Below are 17572 nucleotides of genomic sequence, written 5' to 3'. Positions count from 1 at the left end.
AACAGGTGATTAAGAAGGCTAATCGAGTTTTGTCTTTCATTGCTGGAGGGATGGAGTTCAAGACTAGTGAGGTTATGCTGCAATTGTATACGGTGTTGGTGAGGCCACATCTGGAGTATTGTGTTCAGTTTTGGTCTCCTTACCTGAGAAAGGACATATTGGCACTGGAGGGAGTGCAGAGGAGATTCACTAGGTTGATCCCAGAGTTGAGGGGATTAGATTATGACGAGAGGTTGAGTCGTCTGGGACTGTACTCATTGGAGTTTAGAAGGATGCGGGGGGATCTTATTGAAACATGTAAGATTATGAAGGGAATAGATAGGATAGATGCGGGCAGGTTGTTTCCACTGGTCGGGGAAAGCAGAACTAGGGGGCATAGCCTCAAAATAAGGGGAAGTAGATTTAGGACGGAGTGTAGGAGGAACTTCTTCACCCAAAGGGTTGTGAATCTCTGGAATTCCTTGCCCAGTGAAGCAGTTGAGGCTTCTTCTTTAAACCTTTTTAAGAAAAAGATAGATGCCTTTCTAAAGAATAAAGGGATTCGGGGATATGGTGTGCGGGCCGGAGAGTGGAGCTGAGTCCACAAAGATCAGCCATGATCTCATTGAGTGGCGGAGCAGGCTCGAGAGGCCAGATGGCCTATTCCTGTTCTTTGTTTTTATTACCACGATGCAGCGTAACTACAAGAAAGAGTCCGCCTCTATATACCCCATTCAATCCTTTCATCATATAAAATATTTCTCGGAGCTCTAATGAAAAACTCCTCCCATGTGTCTTTTTTGACACTTGTATTTCAGTAAACCACACGACATTCCACTGAATCTGTGCTCCTATTCTCCCAAATCTCAATATTCTTCCAACAGCAAAGAGCCCAATATTGCAGCCAGTACTCCTAAGTTAGGTCTTAAATGGTTTTCAATTGTCTCTTTTGGGGAGACACTGGCGTGGTGGTGATGTCACTCGCTTGTAGAAACCGAAGTATAGAAAATATTCTGTGGAGCTGTGGATAGTGTCGAGGGCTGACATTGACGGAATGCAGAGCTGGCCTGAGAATTGGCAGATGGAGTTCAAGCTAGATAAATGTGAAGTGATTCATTTTGGAAGGTCGAATTTGAATGCTGAATACAGGGTTAAAGGCAGGATTCTTGGAAGTGTGGAGGAACAAAGGAATCTTGGGGTCCACGTACATAGATCCCACAAAGGTGCCACCCAGGTTGATAAGGTTGTTAAGAAGGCGTATGGTGTGTTGGCTTTCATTAACAAGGGGATTGAGTTTAAGAGCCGCAAGGTTTTGCTGCAGCTCCTGGACCACACTTGGAATATTGTGTCCAGTTCTGGTCGCCTCATTATAGGAAGGATGTGGATGCTTTGGAGAGGGTACAGAGGAGTTTTACCAGGATGCTGCTTGGACTGGAGGGCATGCTTTATGAAGAAAGGTTGAGGGAGCGAGGGCTTTTCTCACTGGAGCGAAGAAGGAAGAGAGGTGACTTGATAGAGGTGTACAAGGTGATGAGAGGCAGGGATAGAGTGGACAGCCAGAGACTTTTCCCCAGGGTGGAAATGGCTTTCACGGGAGGACATAATTTTAAGGTGATTGGAGGAAGGTACAGGGGAAATATCAGAGGTAGGTTCTTTATACAGAGAGGGGTGGGTGTGTGGAATGCACTGCCAGCAGAGGTGGTGGAGTCAGAGTCATTCGGGACATTTAAGCGACTCTTGGACAGGCACATGGACAGCAGTAAATTGAAGTGGTGTAGGTTAGGTTGATCTCAGATTAGGATAAATGGTCGGCACAAAGGATGTGAGGCAACTCGCCTCTACCACCCTCCACGCAGCGCAATCCAGACTCACCACCCTCCACGCAGCGCATTCCAGACTGTCACCACCCTCCACGCAGCGCAATCCAGACTGTCACCACCCTCCACGCAGCGCATTCCAGACTCACCACCCTCCTCGCAGCGCATTCCAGACTGTCACCACCCTCCACGCAGCGCAATCCAGACTCACCACCCTCCACGCAGCGCATTCCAGACTGTCACCACCCTCCACGCAGCGCAATCCAGACTCACCACCCTCCACGCAGCGCAATCCAGACTCACCACCCTCCACGCAGCGCATTCCAGACTGTCACCACCCTCCACGCAGCGCAATCCAGACTGTCACCACCCTCCACGCAGCGCATTCCAGACTCACCACCCTCCTCGCAGCGCATTCCAGACTGTCACCACCCTCCACGCAGCGCAATCCAGACTCACCACCCTCCACGCAGCGCATTCCAGACTGTCACCACCCTCCACGCAGCGCAATCCAGACTCACCACCCTCCACGCAGCGCATTCCAGACTGTCACCACCCTCCACGCAGCGCATTCCAGACTCACCACCCTCCACGCAGCGCAATCCAGACTCACCACCCTCCACGCAGCGCATTCCAGACTGTCACCACCCTCCTCGCAGCGCATTCCAGACTGTCACCACCCTCCACGCAGCGCATTCCAGACTGTCACCACCCTCCACGCAGCGCATTCCAGACTGTCACCACCCTCCACGCAGCGCATTCCAGACTCACCACCCTCCTCGCAGCGCATTCCAGACTGTCACCACCCTCCACGCAGCGCAATCCAGACTCACCACCCTCCACGCAGCGCATTCCAGACTGTCACCACCCTCCACGCAGCGCAATCCAGACTCACCACCCTCCACGCAGCGCATTCCAGACTGTCACCACCCTCCACGCAGCGCATTCCAGACTCCCCACCCTCCACGCAGCGCAATCCAGACTCACCACCCTCCACGCAGCGCAATCCAGACTCACCACCCTCCACGCAGCGCATTCCAGACTGTCACCACCCTCCACGCAGCGCAATCCAGACTCACCACCCTCCACGCAGCGCATTCCAGACTGTCACCACCCTCCACGCAGCGCATTCCAGACTCACCACCCTCCACGCAGCGCAATCCAGACTCACCACCCTCCACGCAGCGCATTCCAGACTGTCACCACCCTCCTCGCAGCGCATTCCAGACTGTCACCACCCTCCACGCAGCGCATTCCAGACTGTCACCACCCTCCACGCAGCGCATTCCAGACTGTCACCACCCTCCACGCAGCGCATTCCAGACTCACCACCCTCCTCGCAGCGCATTCCAGACTGTCACCACCCTCCACGCAGCGCAATCCAGACTCACCACCCTCCACGCAGCGCATTCCAGACTGTCACCACCCTCCACGCAGCGCAATCCAGACTGTCACCACCCTCCACGCAGCGCATTCCAGACTCACCACCCTCCACGCAGCGCAATCCAGACTCACCACCCTCCACGCAGCGCATTCCAGACTGTCACCACCCTCCACGCAGCGCATTCCAGACTCACCACCCTCCACGCAGCGCAATCCAGACTCACCACCCTCCACGCAGCGCAATCCAGACTCACCACCCTCCACGCAGCGCATTCCAGACTGTCACCACCCTCCACGCAGCGCAATCCAGACTCACCACCCTCCACGCAGCGCATTCCAGACTGTCACCACCCTCCACACAGCGCATTCCAGACTCACCACCCTCCACGCAGCGCAATCCAGACTCACCACCCTCCACGCAGCGCATTCCAGACTGTCACCACCCTCCTCGCAGCGCATTCCAGACTGTCACCACCCTCCACGCAGCGCATTCCAGACTGTCACCACCCTCCACGCAGCGCATTCCAGACTGTCACCACCCTCCACGCAGCGCATTCCAGACTCACCACCCTCCTCGCAGCGCATTCCAGACTGTCACCACCCTCCACGCAGCGCAATCCAGACTCACCACCCTCCACGCAGCGCATTCCAGACTGTCACCACCCTCCACGCAGCGCAATCCAGACTCACCACCCTCCACGCAGCGCATTCCAGACTGTCACCACCCTCCACGCAGCGCATTCCAGACTCACCACCCTCCACGCAGCGCAATCCAGACTCACCACCCTCCACGCAGCGCATTCCAGACTGTCACCACCCTCCTCGCAGCGCATTCCAGACTGTCACCACCCTCCACGCAGCGCATTCCAGACTGTCACCACCCTCCACGCAGCGCATTCCAGACTGTCACCACCCTCCACGCAGCGCATTCCAGACTGTCACCACCCTCCACGCAGCGCATTCCAGACTGTCACCACCCTCCTCGCAGCGCATTCCAGACTCACCACCCTCCACGCAGCGCATTCCAGACTCACCACCCTCCACGCAGCGCATTCCAGACTGTCACCACCCTCCTCGCAGCGCATTCCAGACTCACCACCCTCCACGCAGCGCATTCCAGACTGTCACCACCCTCCACGCAGCGCATTCCAGACTCACCACCCTCCACGCAGCGCATTCCAGACTGTCACCACCTTCCACGCAGCGCATTCCAGACTCACCACCCTCCACGCAGCGCATTCCAGACTGTCACCACCCTCCACGCAGCGCATTCCAGACTGTCACCACCTTCCACGCAGCGCATTCCAGACTCACCACCCTCCACGCAGCGCATTCCAGACTCACCACCCTCCTCGCAGCGCATTCCAGACTGTCACCACCCTCCACGCAGCGCATTCCAGACTCACCACCCTCCACGCAGCGCAATCCAGACTGTCACCACCCTCCTCGCAGCGCATTCCAGACTCACCACCCTCCACGCAGCGCATTCCAGACTCACCACCCTCCACGCAGCGCATTCCAGACTCACCACCCTCCACGCAGCGCATTCCAGACTGTCACCACCCTCCACGCAGCGCAATCCAGACTCACCACCCTCCACGCAGCGCATTCCAGACTGTCACCACCCTCCACGCAGCGCATTCCAGACTCACCACCCTCCACACAGCGCATTCCAGACTCACCACCCTCCACGCAGCGCATTCCAGACTGTCACCACCCTCCACGCAGCGCATTCCAGACTGTCACCACCCTCCACGCAGCGCATTCCAGACTGTCACCACCCTCCACACAGCGCATTCCAGACTCACCACCCTCCACGCAGCGCATTCCAGACTGTCACCACCCTCCACGCAGCGCATTCCAGACTGTCACCACCCTCCACGCAGCGCATTCCAGACTCACCACCCTCCACGCAGCGCATTCCAGACTGTCACCACCCTCCACACAGCGCATTCCAGACTGACACCACCCTCCACGCAGCGCATTCCAGACTGTCACCACCCTCCACGCAGCGCATTCCAGACTCACCACCCTCCACGCAGCGCATTCCAGACTGTCACCACCCTCCTCGCAGCGCATTCCAGACTGTCACCACCCTCTGGGTAAAATAAGTAGGAAGTCTTACAACAGGTTAACGTCCAGCAGGTTTGTTTTGAATCACTAGCTTTCGGAGCACTGGTGAAAACATTGAGCGAGAACTAGGGAATACGGCCACTATGGCACTGAGGAAGAGCAGACAGGGCGATGTTGCTGAAAACAACTGGACTGGTGGCCTGAAGTGCATATGTTTTAATGCAAGAAATATAACTGGTAAGGCAGATGAACTTAGAGCTTGGATTAGTACTTGGAACTATGATGTTGTTGCCATTACAGAGACCTGGTTGAGGGAAGGACACGATTGGCAACTAAACATTCCAGGATTTAGATTTTGGGATAGAGGGGGATGTAAAGGGGTGGAGGCGTTGCGCTACTGGTTAGGGAGAATATCACAGCTGTACTGTGGGAGGTCACCTCAGAGGGCAGCGAGGCTATATGGGTAGACATCAGGAATAAGAAGGGTGCAGTCACAATGTTGGGGGTTTACTACAGGCCTCCCAACAGCCAGCGCGGAGATAGAGGAGCAGATAGGTAGACAGATTTTGGAAAAGAGTAAAAACAACAGGGTTGTGGTGATGGGAGACTTCAACTTTCCCAATGTTGACTGGGACTCACTTAGTTCTAGGGGCTTGGACGGGGCAGAGTTTGTGAGGAGCATCCAGGAGGTCTTCTTAAAACAATATGTGGATAGTCCAACTAGGGAAGGGGCTGCACTGGACCAGGTATTGGGGAATGAGCCTGGCCAGGTGGTAGAAGTTTCAGTCTGGGAGCATTTTGGGAACGGTGACCGCAATTTAGTAAGTTTTAAAGTGCTGGTGGACAAGGATAAGAGTGGTCCTAGGGGAAGGCTAAATTATAACAATATTAGGTGGGAACTGAAGGACCTAGATTGGGGGTGGATGTTTGAGGGTAAATCAACATCTGACGTGTAGGAGGCTTTCAAGTGTTAGTTGACAGGAATTCAGGACCGGCATGTTCATGTGAGGAAGAAGGATAAATATTGCAGATTTCGGGAACCTTGGATGACGAGAGATATTGTAGGCCTCATCAAAACAAAAAAGGTGACATTTGTCAGGGCTAGAAGGCTGGGAACAGACGAAGCCTGTGTGGAATATAAGGAAAATAGGAAGGAACTTAAGCAAGGAGTCAGGAGGGCTAAAAGTGGTCACGAAAAGTCATTGGCAAATAAAGAGTTAGGGAAAATCCCACAGCTTTTTACACGTACATAAAAAGTAAGAGGGCAGCCAGGGAAAGGGTTGGCCCACTGAAGGATAGGCAACGGAATCTATGTGTGGAGCAAGAAGAAATGTGCGAGGTACTAAATGAATACTTTGCATCAGTATTCACCAAAGAGAAGGAATTGGTGGCTGTTGAGTCTGGAGAAGGGTATGTAGATCGCCTGGGTCATATTGAGATCCAAAAAGAAGAGGTGTTGGACGTCTTTAAAAATATTAAGCTAGATAAGTCCCCAGGGCCTGATGGGATCTACCCCAGAATACTGAAGGAGGTAAGAGAAGAAATTGCTGAGTCCTTGACCGAAATCTTTGGATCCGCACTGTCTTCAAGTGATGTCCTGGAGGACTGGAGAATAGCCAATGTCGTACCTTTGTTTAAGAAGGGTAGCAAGGATAATCCACGGAACTACAGGCCGGTGAGCCTTACGTCAGCGGTAGGGAAATTACTGGAAAGAATTCTTCGAGACAGGATCTACTCCCATTTGGAAGTAAGTGGACGTATTAGTGAGAGGAGGCACGGTTTTGTGAAGGGGAGGTTATGTCTCACTAACTTGATAGAGTTTTTCAAGGAGGTCACAAAGGTGATTGATGCAGGTAGGGCAGTGGATGTTGCCTATATGGACTTCAGTAAGTCTTTTGACAACGTCCCTCATGGCAGACTGGTACAAAGGGTGAAGTCACATGGGATCAGAGGTGAGCTGGCAAGGTGGATACAGAACTGGCTAGGTCATAGAAGGCAGAGAGTAGCAATGGAAGGGTGCTTTTGTGATTGGAGGGCTGTGACTAGTGGTGTTCCGCAGGGATCAGTGCTGGGACCTTTGCTGTTCGTAGTATATATAAATGATTTGGAGGAAGATGTAACTGGTCTGATTAGTAAGTTTGTGGACGACACAAAGGTTGGTGGGAGAGGACTGTCCGAGGATACAGCAGGATTTAGATCGTTTGGAGACTTGGGCGGAGAGGTGGCAGATGGTGTTTAATCTGGACAAATGTGAGCTAATGCATTTTGGAAGGTCTAATACAGGTAGGGAATATACAGTGAATGGTAGAACCCTCGAGTATTGACAGTCAGAGAGATCTAGGTGTACAGGTCCACAGTGTTCAGGTCACTGAAGGGGGCAACACGGGTGGAGAAGTTAGTCAAGAAGGCATATGGCATGCTTGCCTTCATTGGCCGGGGCATTGAATATAAAAATTGGCACGTCATGTTGCAGCTGTATAGAACCTTAGTTAGCCCACACTTGGAGTATAGTGTTCAATTCTGGTCGCCACAATAATAATAATCGCTTCTTGTCAAAAGTTGTCGAGGCTTTAGAGAGGGTGCAGAAGAGATTTACCAGGATGTTGCCTGGCATGGAGGGCATTAGCTATGAGGAGAGGTTGAATAAACTCTTGTTTGTTCTCACTGAAACGACTGAGGTTGAAGGGTGACCTGATAGAGGTCTACAAAATTGAGGGGCATAGACAGTGGATGCCATGGGGAGGTGTTTGCTAGAGCTGTTGGGGAGGGTTTAAACTAATGTGGCAGGGGGATGGGATCCGATGTAGGAAGTCGGGGGAAGTAAAACGGGCCAGAAACAAAAAGCAGTAAGGGGGAAAGTTGGGGGTGTTGTACCTAAATGCGCGCAGTATACGGAACAAGGTAAATGAGCTTGTTGCGCACATTGAAATTGGCCGGTACGATGTTGTGGGCATCACCGAGACGTGGCTGCAAGGGGATCAGGGCTGGGATCTAAATATCCACGGGTATGTGTCCTATCGAAAGGACAGGCAGATGGGCAAAGGGGGCGGGGTTGCATTGTTGGTAAGGAATGAAGTTAAATCGATAGCAATATAGGATCAGAAGGCACAGAATCTCTGTGGGTAGAATTGAGGAATCGCAAAGGTAAAAAGACCCTGATGGGAGTTATGTACAGGCCCCCTAGTCAGGATGTGCGGCAGAAAATAAATCAGGAGATTGAAAAGGCATGTAAAAAAGGCAATATTACAATAATCATGGGGGACTTCAATATGCAGGTGGACTGGGAAAATCAGGTTGGTAGTGGATCCCAAGAAATGGAATTTGTGGAATGTCTAAGAGATGGTTTTTTGGAGCAGCTTGTGACAGCCTACTAGGGAACAGGCAATTCTGGATTTGGTGATGTGTAATGAGGCAGACTTGATTAAGGAACTTTAAGGTGAAGGACCCCTTGGGGAGCAGTGATCACTATGATAGAATTTACCCTGCAGTTTGAGAGGGAGAAGCTGCAATCAGATGTAACAGTATTACAATTAAATAAGGGTAACTCCAAAGACATGGGGGAGGAGCTGGCCAGAGTTGATTGGAGAAGGGGCCTAGCAGGGAAGACAGTGGAACAGCAATGGCAGGAGTTCATCCCAAGGAGGAGGGAACATGCTAAGGGGAGGACAAGGCATCCGTGGCTGACAAGGGATGTCAAGGACGGCATAAAGGCTAAAGAAAAAGTATACCAAGTGGTGAAGGATTAGAGGGAACCCAGAGGATTGGGAAGCTTTTAAAAGCGAGCAGAGGACAACTAAAAAAGCAATAAGGGGGGAGAAGATGAAGTACGAGTGCAAGCTAGCTAATAATATAAAGGAAGATAGGAATATACAAGGTAAGAGAGAGGCAAAAATAGACATTGGACCAATAGAGAAAGTGGCTGGAGAAGTAACAATAGGAAACAAAGAAATGGCAGACGAACTGAATAGTTACTTTGCATCAGTCTTCACGGTGGAAGACACCAGTGGGATGCCAGAGCTCCAGGAGAACCAGGGGGCAGAGGTGAGTGCAGTGTCCAAGGAGAAGGTTCTGGGGAAACTGAAAGGTCTGAAGGTGGATAAATCACCTGGACCGGATGGACTACAACCCAGGGTCCTAAAAGAGATAGCTGAGGAAATTGTTGAGCCATTAGTGATGATCTTTCAGGAATCACTGGAGGCAGGAAGGGTCCCAGAGGACTGGAAGTGGCGAATGTAACACCAGTGTTTAAGAAGGGAGGGAGGCAGAAGACGGGAAATTATAGGCCGGTTAGCCTGACTTCGGTCATTGGTAAGATTTTAGAGTCTGTTATTAAAGATGAGATTACTAAGTGCATGGTAAAGTAGGACTGAGTCAGCACGGCTTTGTCAAAGGGAGGTCGTGTCTGACAAATCTGTTAGAGTTCTTTGAGGAGGTAACAAGCAAGTTAGAAAAGGAGAACCAGTGGACGTGATTCATTTAGATTTTCAGAAGGCCTTTGACAAGGTGCCGCACACGAGACTGTTAAATAAGTTAAGAGCTCATGGTGTTCAGGGTAAGATCCTGGCATGGATAGAGGATTGGCTGACTGGCAGAGAAGTGGGGATAAAGGGGTCTTTTTCAGGATGGCAGCCGGTGACTAGTGGTGTGCCTCAGGGGTCTGTGCTGGGACCACACCTTTTCACAATATACATTAATGATCTGGAAGAAGGTACTGAAGGCACTGTTGCTAAGTTTGCAGATGATACAAAGATCTGTAGAGGGACAGGTAGTATTGAGGAAGCAGGCGGGCTGCAGAAGGTCTTGGACAAGCTCGGAGAGTGGGCAATGAAGTGGTAAATGAAATACAATGTGGAAAAGTGTGAGGTTATGCACTTTGGAAGGAGGAATCTAGGCATAGATTATTCTCTAAATGGGGAAATGCTTCGGAAAGCAGAAGCACAAAGGGACTTGGGAATCCTTGTTCACGATTCTCTTAATGTTAGCGTGCAGGTTCAATCGGCAGTTAAGAAGGCAAATGCAATGTTAGCATTCATGTCTAAAGGGCTAGAATACAAGACCAGGGATGTACTTCTGAGGCTGTATAAGGCTCTGGTCAGACCCCATTTGGAGTATTGTGAGCAGTTTTGGGCCCCAGATCTAAGGAAGAATGTGCTGGCCTTGGAAAGCATCCAGAGTTGGTTCACAAGAATAATCCCTGGAACGGCTGAGGACTCTGGGTCTGTACACGTTGGGAGTTTAGAAGGATGAGGGGGGATCTTATTGAAACGTACAAGATACTGCGAGACCTGGATTGAATGGACGTGGAGAGGCTGTTTCCAGTTGTAGGAAAAACTAGAAGCAGAGGACACGATCTCAGACTAAAGGGACGATCCTTTAAAACAGAGATGAGGAGGAATTTCTTCAGCCAGAGGGTGGTGAATCTGTGGAACTCTTTGCCGCAGAAGGCTGTGGAGGCCAATTCACTGAGGGCCTTTAAGACAGGGTAGATAGGTTCTTGATTATTAAGGGGATCAGGGGTTATGGGGAGAAGGCAGGAGAATAGGGATGAGAAAAATATCAGCCAAGATTGAATGGCGGAGCAGACTCGATGGGCCGAATGGCCTAATTCTGCTCCGATGTCTTATGGATAGTCATAGACTTTTTCCCAGGGTAGAGGGGTCAATTACTAGGGGGCATAGGTTTTAGGTGCGAGGGGCAAGGTTTAGAGTAGATGTACGAGGCAAGTATTTTTACACAGAGGGTTGTGGGTGCCTGGAACTCGCTGCTGGAGGAGGTGGTGGAAGCAGGGATGATAGTGACATTTAGGGGGCATCTTGACAAATGCATGAATAGGATGGGAATAGAGGGATATGGACCTCGGAAGTGCCGAAGATTTTAGTGCGCAGGCTTGGAGGGCCTAAGAGCCTGTTCCTGTGCTACACTTTGCTTTGTTCTACAGGAGCAGAGATGTCTTGCTGCAATTATACAGGGCCTTGGTGAGATCTTAACCTGGAATATTGTGTGCAGTTTTGGTCTCCTTATCTGAGGAAGGATGTTCTTGCTCTAGAGGGAGGGCAGCAAAGGTTTACCAGACTGATTCCTGGGATGGCAGGACTGGCATATGAAGAGAGATTGATTCGGTTAGAATTGCAAGTTCAGAAGAATGAGGGGGGATCTCATAGACACCTATAAAATTCTAACAGGACTGGACAGATTAGATGCTGGAAGAATGTTTCCGATGGTGGGTGTGTCCAGAACCAAGGGTCACAGTCTGAGGATACGGGGTAGACAATTTAGGACAGCGATGAGGAGAAATGTCTTTGCCCAGAGAGTGGTGAGCTTGTGGAATTCGTTACCACCGGAAGTAGTTGAGTCCAAAACAGTGCATGGTTTCAAGAAGCAGTTAGATATAGCAGTTAGGGTGAAGGGAATCAAGGATATGGGGGAAAGTGGGATTAGGCTATTGAGTTGGATGATCAAAGATGATAATGAATGGCAGAGTGGGCTTGAAGGGCCAGGGACCTGGGTTCCATTCCGGCCTTGGGTGACTGTGCGGAGTTTGCACGTTCTCCCCGTGTCTGTGGGTTTCCTCCGGGCGCACCGCAGTCCAAAGATGTACAGGATAGGTGGATTGGCCATGATCAATGTGCGCTGTTAGTGGGATAGGGTGGGGGTGGGCCTAGGTGGAGTGCTCTTTCGGAGGGTTGGTGCCGACTTGATGGGCTGAATGGCCTTCTGCACTGTAGGGATTCTATGGAATAGCTTCTTAGTGCATTTGCCATGGCAATGTTTCAACTATCAGCCAACTTGCCAACAAATCAACACCCCTTTTCTCATGCAGTATAAATTGTTCCCTTTGAAATTTGGCATTGTTTTCCTGATGAGTGCAAGCCCAAAAGCTTTGACAACTTTTTTCTGAAATTGGATATCTGATGCACACTGCCCCAATGCCAAAGTGCCTAACAACTGTGTTATCTTTTGTTGATAGGAGGTCTTTACAGAAATGGAGGAAAAATATGGTGAAATTGAAGAGATGAATGTCTGTGACAATCTGGGTGATCACCTGGTTGGAAATGTCTATGTAAAGGTGAGAATTCAAACACTATCCCTTTCTGTCCAAGGGGGCGGTATTGAGAGTGTTGTGAAACTGGAGCTTTGCCAATGAGGCTGCTTGGTGGGGTTTATCATTTTGGTGGGATGTTTTGCTCTGTTTCTTTTGGGATATTCACTGACTTGAGTATATCTGGACTCGGCCATCCTTGTTTAAGTTCTCTGACTCTACTTTTCCCCTGCTTCAGTTTCGCCATGAAGAAGATGCAGAAAAGGCTGTGAATGATCTGAATAATCGCTGGTTCAATGGGCAACCGATCCATGCAGAGCTGTCGCCAGTGACTGACTTTAGAGAAGCCTGCTGCAGGCAATATGAAATGGGGTGAGTGTTCTCATCAGTTACTGAGCATTTAGCCCCCCAAATACTTCCAAACGTCAATGGGGAAGTGAAAGCCTGGCTCAAATACAGTGGAATAGAATAGAGCTTTATTGTCCATGCAAAAGGGGAAATTTAACCTGGACTTCACCTTCAATATGTCACATAATCATAGTCCTGTTCAAACAGAAAATATTTCATGTATACCTACATTCATACGTTTGTGCATATATAAATACATCCTTGCAAACAGAACACTGCACTCTGCCATTAAAGCAAGCATTTATTACCGTTAAAGTGAAAATAGCAAGTTAAATTTACATCGATCAGTAGATACCAGAATGAAAACCTGTTTTCCCTCTACCAGTCATATTCAGATAACGTACGTGCATAATCCAAATCTTACTGACTTTTCCATCTCAGTGGCACAGTGGTTACACTGCTGCCTCAGAGCCAGACACCGGGATTCGATTCCAACCCCAGATGACTGTCTGTGTGGAGGGGCCGGGGGAGGGACCAGTGGTTGGGAAGTCAGGAGTGGGAGGGGCCAGCGGCTGGAGAGTGGGAGGGGCCAGCGGCTGGGGCGTGGGAGGGGCCAGCGGCTGGGGCATGGGAGGGGCCAGCGGCTGGGGAGTCGGAGCGGGAGCTCCAAAACGGTGCTGATCGGGGCACATGGGTGAACGTTAAAAGGAATCTCTCGGTGCTGACTGATAATGCAAAAACAATGTACAACAGGCAGTGCTGAGGGGGAGGACTTACTGTACTGACCTTCCCAGTCACACACCACCTGTCAATTAATAGTTTATAAAAAGACTGGTTGTTAATAGTAAGTACCCCAGGGAGGGTTGTTGTTTTCGGTCCCTGTATCCAGGGAGAATCACCACATTCAGTTGTGGAAAAGGAGGACATTGAGCCAGCAGAGAACCTGCTGGTTTCTAGTGTAGCGACCGATGTGTCTGTGACATTCGAACACTGACATAAGTGACTGCTCTTCAAAGGGAATTTGCTGTGAAGCCTGTCACTGTGAGACTGAAAAGTGCAGTAGGAGCGAGAGTTTTTCTGAAAACCGCCTGCAAGAACTTAAAACCTAACAGTCCTTGCATAGTAAATGATTCCCAAAAGTAGCCTGGAATGGAATCCTGTATCTGCTCCACATCTCTGAACAGACTTTGTTCCTGCCCCCTGCTGGACTAATTTATTTTTGTGAGGAAGTTTCACAGTCTCTACACTGGGTGGTAGTGTTCTCAGTAAAATGGAAAGAAGAAATCCTGTTTTTTCATGGCTCTGATTCTGCCACTTCAGTCTGTTTGAATGTTGTCTAAGCCTCTTTCTGGCCAATTTGTCTGTTTTTTCCTTGGATCTCATACTACCTCTAATTTCCCTTGGAAACCATGGTTATTTTGGAGCCAAACAGGAATAAACAATTGTTGCAGTTCACCCATGTGCTCATCGAATGTAGGCCATTGCCTATCCACGTCATCCCTTTAAGTAACTTTTCCCAGTCGATCACAGCCAACTCACACCTCATATCATTGTAGTCCTTTATTAAGATTCAGGACCCTAGACTCCGAATCAACTACTCTCCACCTTGATGAAGAATTCTGTCATTATGGTCGCTCATCCTCAAGGGGCCTCGCACAACTAGATTGCCAATGATTCCGTTCTCGTTACACAAAATAGCCCACTCATTGCATGTATTAGTCTGGTTAACATTCTCTGAGCTGCTTCTGAAGCATTTACCTCTTTCCTTAAATAAGGAGACCAATACTGTACACAGTACTCCAAATGTGGTCTCACTGATTAGCTTTTCTAATTGCTTCACAGAATCGTAATCTTTAGTGTGGAAGGAGATCATTCGACTCATCGGGTCTGCACTGGCTCACTGAAAAAACACTCCCCTGCCTTATCCCTGTAACCTTGCACATTCTTTTCAGATAGCAATCCAAATCCTTTTGAACACCTCAATCGAACCTGCCTCCACCACCCTCAGGAAGTTTGTTCCAGACTCCAACCAAAAAAACTTTTTCTCCTTTTGCCAATTATTTTGAATTTGTGCCCTCTAGTTCTAGATGCTGTCCAGCTTCACACTATTGACCCTGTGTCCAGACCTGTCAGGATTTTGATTAATTCTATCGGCTCTTTGCCTTTTCTCCAAGGAAAGTAGTCTGAATCCCTCCAATTTCTCCTCATTGCTACAGTTCTTTATCCTTGGAATCATTCTTGTGAATCGCCTAATGTCTTCATATCCTTCCTCCAGTATGGTGCCCAGAACTGGACGCAATACTCCAGGTGAGGCCTAACTAGTGTCTCAATTAGGAGGAGTAGGGCTGAAACCGAAAAGGGGACTATGTCGAAAGCCTTTTGAAAATCCATATACACCACATGAAGAGAGTTCCCTTATCAACCTTCTCTGTTACCTCAAAAAAACTCCCAAGTTAGTTAAACATGATTTACCCTTAATGAATCCATGCTGGCTTTCCTTCATTATCTTGGCTTGTCTAAGTGACTACTGATTTTGTCCTGAACTGTAGTTTCCAAATGTTTCCCTACCACTGAAGTCAAACAGACTGTTCTGCAGTTGTCGGCTTTCTCCTTGCACTCCTTTTTGAACAAGGGCTGTAACATTCCCAATTCTCCCAGTCCTCTGGCGCCACCCCTGTGTCTCAGGAAGACTGGAAGATTATTTCCAGTGCCTCTGTACTTTCCATGCACTTCCTTCAGTGTCTTTTGGGTGGATTTCATCCAGGCCTGGTGCCTTTCAGTTTTAAATAAAGATAGCTGTTCTAACACCTCCTCCTTCTCAATTGTAAATTCTGTGCACACCAGTTACCTCCTCTCCCACCCCTGCCTGGGTAGCATCCTCGTCCTTTATATAGACATTAACACCTCCTTTTTCCCTCTTTCCCTTTCAAAATACCTTTTCAGCATATTCACATGACACACTCGGTGAGTCTTCCTTTCATCTGCTGTTTTTACCACATAATTCACCTCACTAAATTTCCTTTAAATCTGATAAGGTCCACAAAATCTTGCTTTTAAAGGTTCACCTACCACTGGTAACAACACTAAAACTTTATCTCCACTGGCAAAACTACAAACTTTGGATTTCTTGTCCGCTACCCGTTTCATTACATTTTGTGCAACGTTTAAATGTTGTCCAGCCAATTCACCTGCTCTATTTAATCGTTCCCAAAATTTGACACGTAATCCAATAATGTCATTTTCGATTTCTCACTCACCAATTTTTCCTTAGTCAATTTAAGTGGTCCTCTTACCTCTTGACCAAAAATTAGTTCAAAAGGACTGAATTTGGTTGACTCATTAGGAGCATCCCTAATTGCAAACAGTACGAATGGAATTCCTTTACCCCAATCCTCTGGATAATCTTGACAATAAGCCCTCAACATTGTCTTTAATGTCTGATGCCACCTTTCAAATGCTCCCTGCGATTCTGGATGGTACGCAGTTGATATAAATTGTTTTATTCCTAAGCTATCCATAACTTCTTTGAGTAACCTTGAGGTAAAATTTGATCCTTGATCCGATTGTATTTCTGTGGGTGGTCCACATCTAGTAAAGAATTTAAGTAACTCCTCCACAATCTTTTTAGTTGTAATATTACATACTGGAGTGGCCTCTGGAAACCTAGTAGACACATCCATTATAGTCAAAAGATATTGATTCCCACTTCTCGTTTTAGTTCCAGGTACCCACTACCCTCGGTGTAAAAAAACGTGCCTCGTACATCTACTCTAAACCTTTCCCCTCGCACCTCAAACCTATGCCCCCTAGTAATTGACCCCTCTACCCTGGGGAAAAGCCTCTGACTATCCACTCTGTCTGTGCCCCTCATAATTTTGTAGACCTCTATCAGGTCTCCCCTCAACCTCCTTCGTTCCAGTGAGAACAAACCGAGTTTATTCAACCGCTCCTCATAGCTAATGCCCTCCATACCAGGCAACATCCTGGTAAATCTCTTCTGCACCCTCTCTAAAGCCTCCACATCCTTCTGGTAGTGTGGAGACCAGAATTGAACACTATACTCTCAAGTGTGGCCTAACTAAGGTTCTATACAGCTGCAACATGACTTGCCAATTCTTATACTCAATGCCCCGGCCAATGAAGGCAAACATGCCGTATGCCTTCTTCACTACCTTCTCCACCTGTGTTGCCCCTTTCAGTGACCTGTGGACCTGTACTCCTAGATCTCTGACTTTCAGTACTCTTGAGGGTTCTACCATTCACTGCATATTCCCTACCTGCATTACCTCACATTTGTCAGGATTAAACTCCATCTGCCATCTTTCCGCCCAAGTCTCCAAACAATCTAAATCCTGCTGTATCCTTTGACAGTCCTCATCGCTATCCGCAATTCCACCAACCTTTGTGTCGTCTGTAAACTTACTAATCAGACCAGTTGCATTTTCCTCCAAATCATATACACTACGAACAGCAAAGGCCCCAGCGCTGATCCCTGCAGAACACCACTGGTCACAGCCCTCCAATTAGAAAAGCACCCTTCCATTGCTACACTCTGCCTTCTACGACCTAGCCAGTTCTGTATCCACCTTGCCAGCTCACTCCTGATCCCGTGTGACTTCACCTTTTGTACCAGTCTACCATGAGGGACCTCGTCGAAGGCCTTACTGAAGTCCATATAGACAACATCCACTGCCCTACCTGCATCAATCATAGAACATACAACAGCACAGAACAGGCCCTTCGGCCCTCAATGTTGTGACGAGCATTGTCCGAAACCAAGATCAAGCTATCCCACTCCCTGTCGTTCTGGTGTGCTCCATGTGCCTATCCAATAACCGCTTGAAAGTTCCTAAAGTGTCCGACTCCGCTATCACAGCAGGCAGTCCATTCCACACCTTAAACACTGTCTGAGTAAAGAACCTACCTCGGACAT

General features: G+C 49.0%; 1 protein-coding gene across 2 annotated transcripts in view; it reads left to right on the top strand.

Annotated features, from left to right (window-relative positions):
- u2af1 (U2 small nuclear RNA auxiliary factor 1) overlaps nt 1–17572 on the top strand; it is a 93632-nt gene that overhangs the window by 42561 nt on the left and 33499 nt on the right. For both annotated transcript variants that reach the window (XM_072513048.1, XM_072513047.1), the window contains exons 5-6: nt 12220–12318; nt 12530–12663. In XM_072513048.1, coding sequence (XP_072369149.1) covers nt 12220–12318; nt 12530–12663 — 233 coding nt within the window. The remainder of the gene's footprint in view (nt 1–12219; nt 12319–12529; nt 12664–17572) is intronic.

The sequence above is a fragment of the Scyliorhinus torazame genome, chromosome 8 (genome assembly GCF_047496885.1).
Source record: "Scyliorhinus torazame isolate Kashiwa2021f chromosome 8, sScyTor2.1, whole genome shotgun sequence".
Taxonomy (NCBI): domain Eukaryota; kingdom Metazoa; phylum Chordata; class Chondrichthyes; order Carcharhiniformes; family Scyliorhinidae; genus Scyliorhinus; species Scyliorhinus torazame.
The sequence above is the reverse complement of the archived record's forward strand: the minus strand, read 5'-3'. Positions and strand labels throughout refer to the sequence as shown.